The sequence below is a fragment of the Rhamphochromis longiceps genome, linkage group LG16 (genome assembly GCF_057381845.1).
Source record: "Rhamphochromis longiceps isolate RC_006_pf linkage group LG16, R_longiceps_female_GT1.1, whole genome shotgun sequence".
Taxonomy (NCBI): domain Eukaryota; kingdom Metazoa; phylum Chordata; class Actinopteri; order Cichliformes; family Cichlidae; genus Rhamphochromis; species Rhamphochromis longiceps.
Genome location: NC_140572.1, coordinates 19,711,153 through 19,729,944, shown reverse-complemented (window position 1 = coordinate 19,729,944; position 18,792 = coordinate 19,711,153). Strand labels below are relative to the sequence as shown.

The following is an 18,792-nucleotide window of genomic DNA, read 5'->3' as shown; positions in this document are numbered from 1 at the left end:
GCAGCGTGACTTGCTGGAAGCTAAAAGATTCACCAATTAATCAGCGACGTTTTCGATAACTGATTTTATTACTTACTGTTACAGTTCATTGAATTACGAGATTTGGACAGATGGTTTTCAGGAAAGCATGACTTTTAAAGCATCTGGTTTGTTCTTGGGAATTTGTGATGACTTTTGATTGCTTTCTTTATAAAGTACAGGATGATAAGTGGTTTAGAAAAAAGTGTGTTGACTGATTACACAGGATTTGATTGTTTTGTAGTCGACACAAGTGAACAAGATGAGAGGAAATGCTCACAAATAGAAATCTGTTAGATTCAGTTAATGCAATTAATTGCAGTTATTAAAAGTTGTCTAACTAAATGATGCAATTTGACTTTTTGACCATAGCAATTTTTAAGTTTGGCAAGAGGGTCGGCACATTACACTATCTCACCTTCTCTGTACTACAGTTCAATATTAATTAAACAACTAAACCAGTTATCAAAAATCTTGTTTTCTACTTCAGAATGGCATTAACATCAAATTTTATAAGGACATAGAAGAGATTTCATCATTTTTCTTCCTAATCTTCTGCTCAACCCAAGAATTCATATGCTAATCATATCCAACTTTCACAGTAATGTCTGGGGTAAAATGAAGTGAACTTTTCTACAAAGATCAAGTTTGTTGTAGTAATGTTCTCCAAAAACCACTCATGGTAATTATTCAACACTAGTGAATGGATGACACTAATCTTCGGTCTTCAGAGTTTTTACTAAGCAGAGTACTTTGTATTTTTCAGGACAGACATGCATGTAAACGACATTTGAATTGCTGGCGGACCACAGTGTGGTGCTGTAGAAATGCAACAACATATTAAGTGCAGTGACTATGTGTAAAAGCCGCATAGACATTACCTATAGTTTAGGTTGTTTAGGTTTGGAGAATGACTTATTTTTTAAATTTGACCTCTACACACCACAACAGTGGATTTTAAATCACTAAAAATGAGACCGAAGTGCAAACTTTCAGCTTTATTTCCTAGATGTTTGACAAAAGTATTATATTGGCTGTTTTTGGATCTTATATATTTTTGGACCTTTTCAAAATTCCAGTAAAAACCTGATATAATGAAAGTCCAGCTCTTGGAATCATCTCCAGGTCCTTCACCTGCTTCATTTGTTAAGAAATAATGAGGGAACAGGAAACAATCAGATTCAGCTCTTCACCTGGCCATGAAACTGCTCATCGGTCAACTATCCAGTTGATTTTGAGCCTCTGAAAATAGGCTAAAATAATGAAAATACCTCTGAAAATACTGTGTATGTAATAATCCAAGCCAAAGTATGAGAGAAAAACATGAGCATGATAGGGTGATGTTGACCCAGCTGGTTCAGTTTCACTAATTTCACATATTTTGAAGGAGTTGGTGCACAATTAGAGTGATGCAATTCTGCAGTCTCCATAAAGAAGAGGGAGGCAACAAGAACTACAAATTTCGTCAGAGAAAAAAATATTTTTATGAACACAGCAGCTTTGCATGTTCACCCCTAAAGCTCTGTTCACTGAAACTTGATCTACATATGAAAATAAGCCATCAATGGCTCCAGACTGATTCAAGTTATATGGATTTATTTATTCTTATAAATTTGGTTTAAGGTACTGAGTGTTGGTAATTCAGGACACCAGGCAAGTGGCTTTTACTAAATGTGTTTCTTTAAGCACAAATTGATCATTTACTTCTGATGAAAGATCTCTTAATTGTATGTCACGTTAAGATGTCGGGCTCTGTTTGGCACATAGAGACAAAGGACCAGGAGTGGAAAACTGTCTGTTACTACTCGGTCAGACAGAACCTTTTGTTTTTTCAATCGTGTGTGGTCTGAGTGTTATAAACAAATGCAGAACTTCATTTATATCTTAAGAGGGCGTCCTTTTTTGCGGAACCACTGTTTACATTTACACACGTGATTGTAATTGTGAAGCTGAGCAGACCACTGAAAGCAGTTCACAGAACATAAAAGATGATCATGACTGCAGTCATACTGTAAACGAGAAGCCAATCAAAGTAAACCGGGTCTCAAGGAACAGCTGTGGCTCACGGGAATTGTTTCATGTCATATGTGCTGTTGTGTGACAGCACTCATAACAAAGGCATGGGAAGAGGTTTTCATCTGTACTCTGAAAGCATTTTGTGAATTGAAAAAAGGAATAAAATTGATGTGTTCTTTAATGAGAGACATTTGCTCTTTGAATGTGCAGAGCTGTTTCTGTTTCATTCTTGCTTATCATGCCTGGGTGTGAGACTTATGATTACAGTAAAGGAGTTACTTATAACAAAAACCAGTCAGTTTTTCTTTGTGTGCAGACTCTGATGAGCTGATCTGCGCTCTGATGCTCACTGGTCTTTGTGGAGCTGAATTAAACAAGATAAGCAAAATTTCCGCAACAAACCCTAGGCACAATAAAGCAATTGTAAAAAGATCGACAAGGAAGTTTGTGAATCTAACCAACTTTATCATCTTAAATTTACCTCGAGGTCTGCTACCCTTGATGCCACCTAAAATGGCCATGAACACCACCAGCTGCTCTGCACCAGTCCAACATAGTTCATTACTGTAACTCGAATTGTGTTTTGCAAAACACAATTCAGCAACACATCATGTGTAGATCCAATATCTGATATCTGATTTGCTTTGAAAAATTCTTACCTTTCCTTGCTTCTTCCTCCCCTCACCCCCAACCAGTCACAGTGGCTGGCTGCTGCTCCCTGAGCCTGGTTTTGCCAAAGGTTTCTTCCTGTTAAAAGGGAGTTTTTCCTTCCCACTGTCACCAACTGCTTGATCATACGGGGTCGTGTAATTTGGGGGGTTTCTTTCTAATACTGTTGGGTCTATGCCAAACAACATAAACCCCATTGAGGTGACTGTTGCTTGAAGTAAATTGTTGCTGTAAAATATATCAGAATTGAATTTGTCTTTCTTACTGTCTCAGTGCGCCCCAGGGCAGCTGTGGCTACAATTTAGCTTGCCATCCCCAGTGTGTGAATGTGTGTGTGAATGGGTGAATGACTGAATGTAGTGTTTTGGGTCCATAGGGACTAGTAAAGCGCTATACAAATACAGGCCATTTACCTTTTTTCTTTTTTTTACCATTTACGACATTGGGATGACATTATTTGGTAACATCAAAGAACTCATGCGACACTAATATGTATTAATGTGCTTATCAGATTTGATTGCTCATTAATTCAAGGTGATGGAACGGCAGATCATTTCTCTCCATGCGTAGGCCATGCTGCATGGTGGTCTGGATTTATCCGTTACTTTTCTGATATGGTGTGATCTAGTGCAACATTTCATATGGTAAATAGGGAATTGTTGGTTTTTGTCTTCATATGTTACTATTTGTGCTACTATATTCTGTCGATTGCTTCTTAAAAGAGATCCCATGTCCATCAGCAGTAGGAGTAGTAGATTTTAAATATTACTTAAATCTACAACAAATTAATGCTTTGCACTTCTTCTTTTATGCTTTTCGAAAAACAAATGAACTACACCACAGTTATTTTGGAAGCACATGACTTTTAGAGGCAAGTCTAGAGACAGCTTGGCTGTGTCCAAACACAGTGAGCCCAAACACACTTTGGGATAGCGTTGCTATCAACTTACTGGTTTAGTGAAAGTATGTTGCATTTAAGATAAGATAAGATAGAACTTTATTAATCCCTCGGGTGGGTTCCTCTGGGAAATTCGACTTCCAAAAAGCACAGCAACGACCGAAGTTACAGTTACAGAATTGTTATATATATATATATATATACACACACACACACACACACACACACACACACACACACACACACACACATATATAAATACAGAGACAAATATAAATAAAATATACAAAGGGGATAAATAGAATAAATAGGAATAAAAAATAAAAATACAAGTGAATTGCACATTTCAAGTATTGAGTCTATTGCACTGTTGACTATTTACAAAAAGTATTGCACAAGGTATTGTACAGTGAAGTGAAGAGGCACTACAGCTTAGTTGTTCCCCCCTCCTTTGTCCTCCTGTTTCCCCTCCCTCTCCCCTCCAGAGAGGAGTTAAACAGTTTGATGGCGTGTGGGACAAAGGAGTTTTTAAGTCTGTTAGTTCTTGTCTTGGGGAGAAGCAACCTGTCACTGAACAGACTCTTCTGATTGTTTATGGCCGTGTGCAGAGGATGCCCAGCATTGTTCATAATGTCCAGCAGTTTCTTTAATGTCCTTTTCTCTGCCACTGTCACTGTCATTTGTTTTTTTCTTAATATAATTTGAGACAAGCATGTCTCAGTATTTTTTGATATGATGAGTTATTGTTCTACTATTTCGAGTGGGATTGAACGGATACAAACAAATGCACCTGCACATTATCATGAACTCAGTTTCCAAGGCGTGCAAAAGCTATGGAAAAGGTGATTTGACAAACTGCGGGTTATTGTGACTGTGGGTGGAGAAAACAGGATACTGTAGCGCAATCCTATTGTCCTCTGCTGAAACGGCCACCAGCTATTTTGAGCCTGTAACCTAAGGTTGAATTGATAGTGCATTGCTCCACAATGTGTAATTGCCTATATGGGACCCATTCCTTTGTGAGTCTATCTGGAGATGACGCAATCTATTGTCTGTGCTTTTGGACTTCCACCCTAATGTGGAGAAAGGTCATTCCATGACTCTGTTACATCCTTATTCTGATTGAAATCACCTTCCTTTTTCATGTCTCTTTTCCTAAAATTAAAAAAAAAAATTCCTGTCATACAGGTAATCCCTCTGCATGGGATTGATTGATGTGGATATACTGCGTTTCAAATAATCAGATGAAATGTGGGGCATAAGGAAAGCATGCAGTTTGCTGGAGTCTGACACCACATGCAGGCTAAATTAAATCCATTGAGGCATCAAACAGTGGTTTGAAAGGAACTCCTCAGATCCACTGATTGTTAACAAAGAAATGCAGCCTTGTGCATTCCATAAGGGAGAGGAAGAGGGTCTTTTTGTTGGAGATAGGGGACCAATAAAGGACGATGCCTCTATGGTAAAAGAAGGTCTTTGTGCATGAACAAGGTCTCAATGTGGCCTTTGTAAATAGGGCTGCTGGGATCGGCTGTCAAACTAAGGAGGAGAATCATTCTGATTCTTTATCTGCCACTTTGTTGCCATTGTGGGCATAAAGTGCTCATTTAGATTTTTTTTTTACGACAGAGAGGGGGGATATTGAGGCATTTGAGGCCTAAGCAGGCTATGGTATGGGTATGTGGGTGGAGGACGTAGGTAGGGAGTGTGAGACGTCATGAAATACATCAGCTACATGGCAGTTTCTGTAACATCTGTATGTGCTACTAAAATGCCACTGAATGGCCTTTTACCCTAGTTCCCTAAACATTGCTACCTTGGAGTTAATACAGCAACCAAGCCTTCTGTGTTGGTTTGATTTGTTTTACTCTCGGCCTTGCTGGGTAGAAGTTTAATGGAACATTTTAAACTGCTCTATTCATATCATACAGTTCAATGGAAGCAGTGCTGGGTGCTTTAAGGCATCACAAATGAACTTGAAAATATATAAAAAGAGCAGCTGAATTAGTGATCTCAAATTGAGCAGATTTTTTTAAAGTCCACGTTTTGAGGTATCGAGGCTTGAGGTGTGGTTCTGTACATGTTATGTTGTGTTCATGGTTTTGTCGGGAGTTCAAATGTTTCTGCTTCAGAGGCAATATGTGCTCGAATTAGACCGTGAATGGGGATTTTATTCAAAGCACAAGATAAATGTGAAGTTGTATCAGCCTCAGCTCTGACTTGATTAATGCCTCAAGCTTTCTCAGTTAGCTTAGGGTCTTGCCACCTCTGACCTGTGGGTTGGCAAAGCTGGGGAGTGGCTACTTTCACTTTCTTTCTTCTGGTCTGTGTTGTGCTTGTGTCATGTCTAGGACAGATGAGCCTGTGATGGTGGGTGGTTTGGTTGGTATGCAGACATCTAAGGGCAGATTGTTCCCGTCTGTGGCTGGACCCAGCTTCTTCTCCTTCTTTTTTTTTTCTCATAAACAGACGACCATCCATTATGAATGAATGTCCTCTGTGACTCATTCGAGCCATTTCCAAAATACCCTTTCTGCAGAAAACACTTAGATACACAACTGTGCAGACAGTAGTATACACAGTCATCCGTGCTGATATAACAGAGGTGCTGGCGTGATCAGCAGCGTACACAAACACAGATAGTCACTCCTGAAGTGCACAATATGTAATGTGGGCTTTTTTTTGTGTGTTTTGTTTTTTTGCAGGGTGGGAAGAAGCACAATGTCCCCTGTGGTGGAAGAGACTGCAGCGGAGGCTGTAAATGTTTCCCAGAGAAGGGTGCCAGGGTAAGTTTCCTACATTAACTACTGTTTCAAGTAGCTCTGCAAAGACCGCTCTCTCCCTCCCTCTCTGTCTCTGTCTTTTCCCTTTTTATTTTCAGTGTTAACCAGCTGTACCAGCTGCTTTTCAATCTGGAATACCATTTAAGGCCATGATCACACATGATGGTGTATTTAAGTCTCAGGAAACGATGAACTGACAGGCTGCATAGGGGCCAGTATAAAATAAATATGATTTTCTCTAACCTATGAATCCTGTGAAAATCAGGGCTGTAAATGAACCCCCAGCAAGTTCCCTTTAATTGGACCACAAGCATCAATTCAACTTTGAATAAATATCAGGTTAGCCTGATATTTGGGTGCTGTGGATGCACAGCAGCCACGATGGGGTAATAACCCTTGTGTCATGTGAGGTGGTCACTGTTTCCAGCTCAACTCAACATCAGTGTCATGCCCGATCATAGCCTTCTAGTCATGTTGTGGGGAATCAAAGTGTCACAACAATGCAAAGTTAACATATCAGATAATCAGTCTATTAAGACTATTTCACCGTATGGAGGATCGCACTGCTGTAAGTCATTAGTTTGACATATTTATCACCCTTTCTTCTAGTCTAAGAGTTGAATTTCACATCATTAACCTCTGTGAAAGAAAAGGTCAGAGAGGAAGAAGAAGTGTCTGAAGTGAGGGAGAGCAAAAGAGAAAAATGAGAGAGGGTTTTAAATCAGAGAGACAGACATAGACTAAACACATTGAGATAACACGCTCAGAGCGTGTCAGGGGTTTCTGCATGACTAAATGCTGTTTTTGCTTCTGACACATGCTGCACAAATCATCAGATGGCTTTCTGATTATTACACCAGGGGCTTTACCTTCTTAAAATATCAGTGCTTTGAAAAAACCAGCGTCTACTTTCCACAGCAAACGAAAACACATATTTGGGTGTTGAAAGAGACGTGATTTCATTTGTTCTACAAAAAAGTTTTTTTTAATAATAAAGCAGTTGGATTAAGTGGGATGTAAAGATATGCTTCATGGGTTATCTGAGCTTCCACAAGCTTAGAGAGGAATCAACATATATTCCTCTAAAATCTTAGTTACATACTGAGCTCATCCGGAGATCCTCAAACAAGGATCTGTTGGTTGAGAACTGTGACCTGAGATCATTTTACTAACAAAACCACAGTATTTCCCCATCTCAGTTAAGTGTTTTTGTCTCCTTCACCTAACCACAGATGTGCACTCAAATCTCTGTCCTGGGCTCTGTTCACCCACATCCATCATAGCGACACAAGTGTGTTCAAGTTCATAAATGTTCATTTACCCCCCTGTTAAAGTTCTCCCTGAACACCATCCTGCCCATGAACGCATTTTTAAATACTCAAAAGACATTTCGGATTTTTGTGCATTTCAAAGACGAACTTTCCAGATGATTAACTGGCCAGCTTCCTTTTGTTTCTCTGTTCTTCCGAAGACTGCTCGTAGGATCCATAAACGTCCCAGCTTAGCTCTCTGATGTGGTGAAGACCATTTACTGAAAATCCAGACTTGTAAAACCTCCCCCTTGCGAGAAAGAACACCTCCTGAGGGAGATGACAACAGGACCTGACAACAGGAATTTCATGCAACTTGACTTTGGCATCCACTAAGAATTTACCAGACCAGCTTTACAGTCGGTCTGACCTTTGCTGTGGATGCAGGAAAGCCTGTAAGAAGCCAGAGCGGGAACTTCCACATTCCGCGTCTGAAGGATTCATAAGTCTGACGATCAGCAGACCACTTTGGCTTCCTCCTGTCTTTCACTGATTTACTGTGCCAACCAGGAGCGAAGAAAAAAACTGTCATTGTCCAGTGCTGCTGTAAGTGCTAAGACAGTGAGTTGTTTTCCTTCCTTGGCATAGTTTGTGCTTCGACTGTAAAAACAAGAAAAAATATCACAGATCAGACATCCTGGTCTGCGAGAGATGAACTACACAAACATTCGCCAAAGACAAGCGGTCTCTAAGCCAGAGGAAACTAGACTCCACTTCCAAGAACACAGGCATTTTACGTTGTCCTTGTTTTTGTTTTGTGCATATTTAAAGCTTAAATTTCCTAAATTCGAAGAGTTTTGTACATATTGTAACACATCCAAAATGTTGCAGAGGTTTTTGCTTCACCCCAGTTGTTGCACTTGTCTATGAACACACTAGAAACTAACGTAGGTAGGCCCCCTCAGATCTGTTTCTCCCTCCTGCATCTCGTTCCAAAAACATTTCTTCCGAAAACGTCCCCCTGAGGCAAGTCATGGAGAAGAGCGCTTCACTGAATGGGTCCGAGTCATCCTGTGCAGCTGTCTGCTTTGGCTGCGATTTCACACAGCTGTCGCGATTGGGCAATGGTTGTTAACAGAGAAATGGCGGCCATTTGCTTCAACATGATGCGTTAGTGGAGCAGAATCATTTTTTGTCCAACTTCTCCTGTGACATCAGTGTTGTTTGTGTTCTAGTTTTAAGAAAATAAAAATTGAATCTCAGATTTCATCACAGGACTAAACAAATTCCAAAGCCTCACTTCGGTAACGTTTGTACGCCATCGTATTTGCCAAACCAGGACGTGTTTGTGAAACTGCATGCTGTGTGTGTGTTTTATACCTCACATAATCCTCATATTTTAAAACTTGTTGACTAAATTTATAAAAACCGACTTAATATTTAATTCAGTATGACCCAAAATGAATAACTGAGCCCATGAACTCAGCAGGAAAGTGTTAAGTCGCATCAGAAAACCGTTTACCCTTGGAGCAAAAGTCTTCTTCCAACCATAACTATCGCCATCTGGCGGCTTCAGATAGAATGGAGGTTTTCGATGCTATCTTTTAAGATAAAAACAGAAGATGAAAGCAATGCAAAAGGGAAACAATAAAGTTAAAGTTCAGACAGACATGAGAGACAGAGAGAGCATGAGAGAGACTCAAAGAATGAAAGAGATTCTGGGTTAGACTAAATATGCTAATTTCAGGGCTTTTCTGAGAGCGGAGACGGCGTGCTTCCAAAAGTCCTCATTGTTCTTTTGCGTCATTAGTGGATTTTTTTTTTCATTTCCAGTCATGAGAATGGTAATAAAATTGGCAAATAAGTACCCTAAATTTTAGTAATGAGGAAATAAGTTAGGACCGCAAAGCGTTTGAAGTAATTCCCAAGACTTGGCTTTATAACCGAGGAACATGAGCACAAGTGTAATCACAGTGTGATCAAATAAAGGTGTAAGCAGTTGTGCAAGCTAGTTGGGGTTATAAAGAATCCATTTTATGGTTTTGAATGCCTCGAGAACCAGGATGAAATTAGAAACTGAACACACATGCTCACTTTTAACAGATCACTTATATGTTTAGTGCTGGGAGGGATGAACATGGAGAAACACGTGCATCGAAAAGAAAAAAAAGACAAGCCACGATTTGGAAACCATTAGAGGCAGTATGCTGGGAGACATGGTGTCCTTTCCACCATAAGAAACACTGTTATGCGTTGAAGAAGGAAAGGAAATGACATATTCTGAGGAAACTGAGCACAATGACAGTCCACTGATCTTTTTTTAATATAGACGCCCTCTGTGTCGGTGGGAACAAGTTGGTCTCTGTTTGGTTTCATCTATAAATGGTTAAGATTTCCTCGTTCCATGAAAACAAGTGCATACCTACATTCTTAATCTAGTACCCGAGCCTGTTTTATACTTTCCTGTCTGCTTAGGGATGGCCACTGACAGGAATGCTGCAGGCGTCATCATCATTTTGTGACTCCTCAATATCATGACATTTGCACACACTTTCATGGTAAAAGCAAGGATGTGTTTCTTGCACCTTGTCTTCAGAATAAACTCTTGAACTTACATAATTATGAACTCTATTTGAGCTCTCAGAGCTGAATTTTTCAGCAGTGGTCAGTAACACAGATCAAACATGACTGCCTAAATGATAGGAGGATATGGGAGGTGAGTTAGTGAGCATATTTACTGGCAGAGGCATCTTTCCAGTATATATTAGTAACATGCTGTAGCTTCTTACATGATTTGTAATGGCAGTTTTTCCTCAAACCTGCAATCAGGAGCCTCATCCATGCCCGCAGTCCCTCTCCACTGGCCCTGACCTTGTCAAAGAAAGAGCTACTAACTGTGGAGTAATGGTGCAGTAGATGGGAGGGGAGGGAAGCAAAAACCTGTTGCTATCACTAAAACTCTTGGATGGGAGGATTTTATTTTCCTAAGATTCTTGGAAAGAGGAATTCAGCAGGGATCACAGGTTGCGAGTGCCCTGTGTGAAAGAGCCTGACAAACAGACAACAACCACCTGTTGTATGTAGCTGACACATGGTTACAAAATAATCCAGACTCCAGTTTTTTCATCGTTGTCACACTTAAATGTTTCAGGTCATTAAAGAAATTTTAACATTAGACAAGGGTAAGGCAAGTAAAAACAAAGTGCAGTTTTTAAATGATGGTTTCATTCAGAATTAGCTATCCGAACTTTCACAGCAGAAAGAGAACTCTGATGGACAACGAACAGGACAAAACATGCAGTCTATAATTCACGTAATGAACATCACAAGATCAAATCATATTTTTCTAACCAAGTCTCTCTCTGGGTCTGCAAAAACAAAAATGTCTCCTTCTTGTTTTTTTTTTTTGTTTTTTTACTGACCCGCTGTCCTCTAACCAGACGGGGTCCAGTTTTAGGAGCCTTAAAACGTGTCTCACTCTCACGTTTTGGGAAGATAACTGCTTTTAGGAATGGGATGTCTATTGTGTACAAAGGAGGGCCTCGTGTACACATACTGTGCACATACATAAAGGCAGGGCGAAACATCAACACTGACGCATACTTACTCATATACCTGTATAAATTAAAAAGTATTGCAGTGAGGAAGATATTGATTGATTCCTTAGTGACAGAGTCCTCCTTGAGTCTCGCCAGTTGGCAGCAAATGTGGGAAAAGGGAGGTTTTTGCTACTTATTTTGAAACCACTATCTTTAAAAAAAAGGGGGGGGGGGCAGGGACCAAAATAACTTTAATTTCAGTCATTTCTGTGTGAGTACGTCCTCAACAGGTCATCAGTTAATCACAGGACTAACACAGAGAGACAGAGAATCATTCAGGCTCACGTTCACACCTACAGCCAATTCAGAATCACCCGTAAACCTAAAAAACATGTCTTTGTTTCCATAATGGTGGAGTGAAAATGTACCGTTTGGAGAAAAACATAAAATAAAGGACATCTAACCCCTTTATTTTAGTGACCAGCTATATATAGTATACTAATAAACACAGATAAGATGAGAAAGAGTCCAATCTTAACAGAACAGTTTACCTTTCAGTAGTAAATCTAACTATGTACTAAATTCCAAGAAGAAATATTTCCTTGTGTTCTAGCAAGAGTGTTCATTTTTGACTTTGTCCTGAAGCTTTACCAGCTTTCATTCTTGAGCACATGTACATAGTAACTTACGGTGGCCCTGAGAGGCCAAACAGACTGCAGCTTAAGAAAACACCAGCAATAAGAAAAACGCTGCAAAAGCAACGGAAATAGGAAAAAACAAAACAGAAATAGGAAAAAAACAGATTTCCAAAAGCACAAGGGAAGTGTTTCTGGGAAAGCAATAACCCTGACGGACCAGTTGCAGGAAACAATATATGCCACCGTAGTAACTTCTGTTACAGGACAGAAAAATCTGCTATTGGCAGTTACACTCAACAAAAATATAAACGCAACACCTTTGTTACTGCTCCCATTCCCCATTGGATGGACGTAGAGACCTAAAATTCATTCCAGATACACAATATAACCATCCCTCCCAAACAGTGGTCACAAATCAGTCCAAATGTGTGGTAGTGGGCACATCTGCTATATTGAGATAATCCATCCCACCTCACAGGTGTGCCACATCAGGATGCTGATCTGACATCATGAGTAGTGCACAGGTGTACCTCAGACTGCCCACAACAAAAGGCCACCCTGGAATGTGCAGTTTTTTGCGCTATTGGGGGTCTGGGGACCCAGAACCGGTCAGTATCTGGTGTGACCACCATTTGCCTCATGCAGTGCAACACATCGTCGCATGGAGTCTATCAGATTGTCAATTGTGGCCTGTGGAATGTTGGTCCACTCCACTTCAACTGGTACACGCTGTCGTATACACCGGTCAAGCACATCCCGAACATGCTCAATGGGTGACATGTCCGGTGAGTATGCTGGCCATGCAAGAACTGGGACATTCTCAGCTGCCATCTGCCCTGAACAATGTGAACCATGATTCATCCGTGAAGCGCACACCTCTCCAACGTGCCAGACGCCATCGAATGTGAGCATTTGCCCACACAAGTCTGTTACGGCGACGAGCTGGAGTCAGGTCAAGACCCCGATGAGGACGACGGGCATGCAGTTGAGCGTCCCTGAGACGGTTTCTGACCGTTTGTGCAGAAATTGTTTGGTTGTGCAAACCAATTGTTCCAGCAGCTGTCTGGGTGGCTGGTCTCAGACGATCTTGGAGGTGAACCTGCTGGATGTGGAGGTCCTGGGCTGGTGTGGTTACACGAGGTCTGCGGTTGTGAGGCCGGTTGGATGTGCTGCCATATTCTCTGAAACGCCTGTGGAGACGGCTTATGGTTGAGAAATGAACATTCAATGCACGGGCGACAGATCTGGTTGACATTCCTGCTGTCAGCATGCCAATTGCACGCTCCCTCATTGCTTGTGGCATCTGTGGCATTTTGCTGTGAGACAAAACTGCACATTCCAGGGTGGCCTTTTGTTGTGGGCAGTCTGAGGTACACCTGTGCACTACTCATGATGTCAGATCAGCATCCTGATGTGGCACACCTGTGAGGTGGGATGGATTATCTCAATATGGCAGATGTGCCCACTACCACACATTTGGACTGATTTGTGACCACTGTTTGGGAGGGATGGTTATATTGTGTATCTGGAATGAATTTTAGGTCTCTACGTCCATCCCATGGGGAATGGGAGCAGTAACAAAGGTGTTGCGTTTATATTTTTGTTGAGTGTATTTAGTAAACAAGCTAAGAAATCCTGCTTTTTTCTGCCTCAGTCTGAATTCAAAAGTTCACTTTTTCAATAAATTTAAAGAAATTAAGTAAATTCTTCTGTCATCACTGGAAAGTCCATCTACACGGCATGAGAAGGGAACAACAGAAGGATTAGGAATTATTTGGACAGATGCATAAAACCTCTGGCAAATTGAACTCATTCAAAGGTCATGTTTCCTCATCATGGAAGGAAATCACAGTCTTATGAAATTAATTTTCACTATAGGTTGTTGGCCTTGGTAAGAAGACACTCCGTCCTAGTGCTCTTTTAGTTGCCATCTGTAGCTTGACTGTGTTATCACCAGCCAACACATGGTTTGAGTATACCTAAGGACAAATTACCTTGAGATATTCTGTTTCATGTTGCTGCTGGAACTGTGAACTTCAGCATACTTTCACCCTTTTTTCTAAAATTTTGGACATCAGAGTCACTTTGTGTCTTGAAATAAGCCTCATACCAGTTTTGGGACAATTATTTTCCAGTGGACACTTTCCGGTGCCGTCCATCCCCTGCTGAGTTACACTGAAAAGGACATTCAGACTCGCACCACGATCACATCTGTCTGGACTGCAATCTCATGATAGGAACGCGGGGTCAGGAATTGTTATGGTTGGCGATGAAAGGTCTCAGGGCTGTAGGAAAAATGTGACCAGTTTTTCTGGGTCACAGCAACGATGCCATGTGTTCTCCATCAGGCCTTGTTGTGAAACCTACACTGGGGGTGGGCTGCTGAGGAAACTATTAGATCTCCTCCAAGTAGTTTCATATATATTCCTACAGCATTTTCTAAGACAAATACATGTCCAGAGATGTGAGAAATTTGGCCCCACATCGCAGTGTTTCAACATGTGCTCAGTGGTTGTGTAAATGTTGTGTAATATATGAGTACTCCCCCCCCCCTATAACCTAAGGTCAAGGTACATTCCCATCCTTTACTCATACTCAGGCTCTCAAATTGCTATAATTTACCGTAAACCTATGCAATAAACTATTAAGTGAGTAAACCACACACACATGCATGGATCTTTGCCCTATCCACCAAATGCAGCTGAAATGGCAGCGGGTGCTAGATTCCCACGTGGGAAAATGAAGAAAGAAAAAAAATCTTCCATTCTTCAGTTCAAATTGGATTCTGGGCTCAGCCAATTGGAAATTTTTTTGCAGGTGCAGAATGAGACCCTGAGGATTACATGGGTATCCCTGATAGTTATTTGACTGGCTGACCGCCACGTCAGCTAAGGCCAAGATCACAGCTGGGAGTTTGACTATAAATCTAATTTAGCAGATCTGGAACCTTCTATTTCTGTGTCTTTTTTTGTTAGTATTTAACTATTCATCAGCACTCATAACATTTATGAAAAATGCTATATCCATTAAGCTAAAACATACACACAATACACAGAGGTTACAACAATTATTTTTAGGATTTTCTTTGTCTAACTGTAGATTTGGTTAGCCAAACAAAAGTTAAGAGTGGTGTTATTCAGCTAATGGGATAATAGTTGTGCCAGTTCCAACCTCCTCCTGCCCGCCTTCTGTTCTCTGAGATCTAAAGCAGGTGGACGCACAATCCAATAAACACAGTCAATTTTACTGGCTCGGAGTGGACTCACACGTTTCCAAATATCATGAAAAAACACTCAAACGGGGGCGGGAGACTTCCAAATGTGAGCAAACGTTTATGTTTCTTACTGTAGACAAAAATCGTGAAAGTTGCAAACATATTGTTTCAGACAGAAGAAGTTGCGAGCATCTGTCCTCCAGTCTGACGAAGAGCTGATGTGCTCAAAAAGTTGGTTTTCGTGGTCCCATAAAAAAAGGTAAAACTGGAACCACACAGCGTGAAAGCATCTGTCCACAAACCAGACTGCTAAGCTAGCATATTTGCTTTCTATCCCAAGTACCCTTTCTGACCCTCAGGGATTTTGTCTTTGGGGATCAAACCTGGGATCTTTCACTTTGAACTCACTGGCTTGGATGAGCCCATCATAACATGCACTCCCGATGTGAATCTCTCTTTCCACTGCATCCCAAAGGTGCTCTACTGGACTGAGACCTGGTGACTGTGTTGGCTATTTGAGTACAGTGAACTCACTGCCACGCATCAAAACCAGTTTCAGATGTTTTGAATTTTGTGACATGGTGCATTATTCTGCTGGAAGCAGGATCAGAAGACAGGTACACTGTGATGATAATACCTGGGTATGCTGTGATGTTTAAATGATTCTCAGGTGGTACTTAGGGGCCCACAGTGTGCCATGTAAATATCCCCCACATCGTTACACCTCCAGCAGCCTGAACCACTGATACAAAACAGGATGTTTCCTTGGTTTCATTTTGTTTACGCCAAATTCGGATCCTACCATCCGAATGTTGCAGCAGCACCAGGGTCTCATCAGGTCAGCCATCATTTCTCAAATCTTCTAATCTTCTATTATCCATATATGCATGTATTTCTGTGAACCTGTGCTGTAGCCTCAATTTAATTTCCCGATCTTAGCTGACAGGAGTGGCACAGTGTGGTCTTCTGCTGCTGTTGCCCACCTGTTTCAAAGTTGTGACCTCAGAAATGCTCTTCTGCATAACTTGGCTGTAACAAGTGGTTATTTTAGTTACTGTTTCTTTCCTATTAGTTTAAACACATCTGGCAGTTGTCCACTGACCTCAGGCATCAACAAGGCATTAAATCCCAGAGAACTTCCGCTCACTGGATATTTCGTCGTTTTTGGGCCAGTCTCTGTAAACCCTAGAGATGGTTGTGTGGGAAATTCCCAGTAGACCAGCAGTTTCAGAATTACTCTGACCAGCCGTTGTTGGTGTGAGCCTCTCTGACACTGATAACCAAGCCATATTCAGAGTCACTTAAATCAACCTTCTGCCGCTTTGAACTTTAGCAGGTAGTCTGAACCGAGTCTACAAGCCTAAATGCATTGAGTTACTGCTATGTGATTGGCTAATGTGATACTTGAGTTAATAAGCAGTTGAACAAGTGTACATAACAAAGTGATTGGTGAGTATATAATATGGCCATTCGATAGAGTTTCCTCTTTAGACCTACCAGAAAACATTTCGAGTATACCAGAGTAGTGTAGCAGACATTGTCAGTTTTCCATTAAATGTCTTAATAACTATGAGTTTTGATAGATGTTAGCATCCCCCCTAGATAATGTTGTTAGAGCATCATGAAAATGCCCATTTTGTCCAAGCAACAGATATGTTCATCCAATCATTCCTGCGCTGGTTAGAATTAGAAGTTATGACTGCTGTTTGTACCCTACCTGATTTCTCAGTAATATGTTTTATTATCAGTTTTATTTATCAGTCATGTCAACTTTGGGGTAAAATAACTTTCTTGCTTCTATTATCGCTCGTGTGGCCTCTCAGACTGCAAATATAATTAAATATTCTGTACATAACTTTGTGCCCTGGGGTTAGACGTTGTCAGACAGCAGCGTTTCTGAGGAAATTGACTTTTCCTTTCTAAAGTTTTATACACACATGGTGCACCTTGGGAAGTCCACTGTGTGGAAGCTGTAATGGCATTATAATCATAGTGATAAATGTAACAGTGGGATTATAGGGGTGTCACACCCGGGATGGACCTCATTAGTGGCAGACATGCGGTCAGAGTGAGGCAGACACACGATACGCACACACACAGGTGGTTGATCTCTGAGGTGAGGGCAACACCTCGTTTAAGACTGCAGACCCAATATTGCTCTTTCACGCATGCATTTTCACACAAACACACAGACTGCAGCTGTGTCTGGCTCACACACACGAAGCTTGGACCGCAGATTGGAGACGTTTCATTCCTTATATATGAGGCAATGGCGCAGGTGTCGGGCCCCTGAGACCCCTGGGATAGCACAAGGTCTGGGCTGTTCTGTTCTCAGCCTGAGATCCCCCCCCCCTCCTCTTCTCTCAAGTCTTGATCTTCACCATACACCCTTTAGCACACATGCAAGCTCTCTCTCACACTCACACAGTTTAACCAGTGGTCATTAGCAATACCCTGTATGGACTGGATGCTGTCAGATCTCTGGCACATTTGCATGCACGTGCAGAGCAAAAGAGGGACCCATGTGCATGCAGAAATTATCTCAGAGTCTAAACACATTAATTCAAATGTAAACTGGTCTTCTGTCCTGAACAAAGAGGAGCCATGAGAAACAAAACAAATGACAACAAATGACCGATGTTCCGAACGTCATCTGTATTCATCCCTCTGTTTCATTTCTTTGTCTTAGCGTAAGAGACATTTTTAGAGGATGAGTCACGGAGACCAGCTGAGAACATGAGGGTTCGAGTTTAGATGTCCTCTGAATTTTGGCTGGAGGCTTGTCTCCATTGCAGCAAAGCTTGTAACGTTCTCATGTAAAAGACCTCATTAGACTTTTGTTTTGTTTTGTTTTTTTCACATGTCGCTGCACCACGTGAACCCTTTCTTAACTCCTAATGCATCATTTTAAAACCGCTCTCATCTAAAGTGGCCATAAGGGCTTTTTAGATGCAGGATGTTTTCTTCCAGCAGGGGCTACAAAAAGCTGACCTCCCTGACTGCAGCCAGGAGATCCAAACATACGTTAATAGATATCTAAACATCATCTACAGATGTTTATTTACTCTGCCTGACTCCTCCTCAGGGTATCCAGTTCCTGGTCCCTTTCTGTCCTCCAAGCAGAGCCCCTGTCCACAGACCGGGCCCCGCTTCCCTCCGGGGTATCATGCATAAGGGATGCGACTCCTGAGGAAATGAGTCCAGGAAAAACGTGTCCAAGAAAAACAAGCGAGGAGGGTAACAGAAGAGGGACTGAATCAACTGAAGTATCTGAGTCCAGTTGTGGGAGTCAGAGAAAGAGGGCAGACTTCAGTGTTTACATGCTCTAAATGATTTACTCCCTAACATTAAACTTCACCATCTTTCCATTCTTCTTCTGCTCTTAAATCACTCTTTAACCTTTCTCCTCCTACCTCCCTTTTTCACACCACTTTTCCTTCCTTCTTTTCTTCTTAGCTGTTGTACTATACCCTTAATTCCTTCCCTCCATTCTTCTTTCATTCCTTTATTATAGCTGATAAGTTCAGAAGGGCTGAGCAGCTGCTCATTTCCTTCAGAGTGCTAAAAACAAAGTGAATGGGGGTGGAGTAAACCACTTGTTCTTACACTTGTCGGACACTTGAGTTAAGAGGGCCGCATCTGAGAATTGTGGATCTTTCTAAAACTAGCAATCTAACACTCACTTCCTCTCATGGAGCGATTAGCCATTTAAGGTGGTGAGAAAATAAGGAGGGTTTGGACAGTTTTAGATCCTCTGTCATTTGTTG

The 18,792-nt window shown here is 41.2% G+C and overlaps 1 protein-coding gene across 1 annotated transcript in view; it reads left to right on the top strand.

Annotated features, from left to right (window-relative positions):
• col4a2 (collagen, type IV, alpha 2) overlaps positions 1–18,792 on the top strand; it is a 62,631-nt gene that overhangs the window by 15,369 nt on the left and 28,470 nt on the right. The window contains exon 4 of the mRNA XM_085384718.1: positions 6,307–6,387. Within this exon, the coding sequence (XP_085240844.1) occupies positions 6,307–6,387 (81 nt within the window). The remainder of the gene's footprint in view (positions 1–6,306; positions 6,388–18,792) is intronic.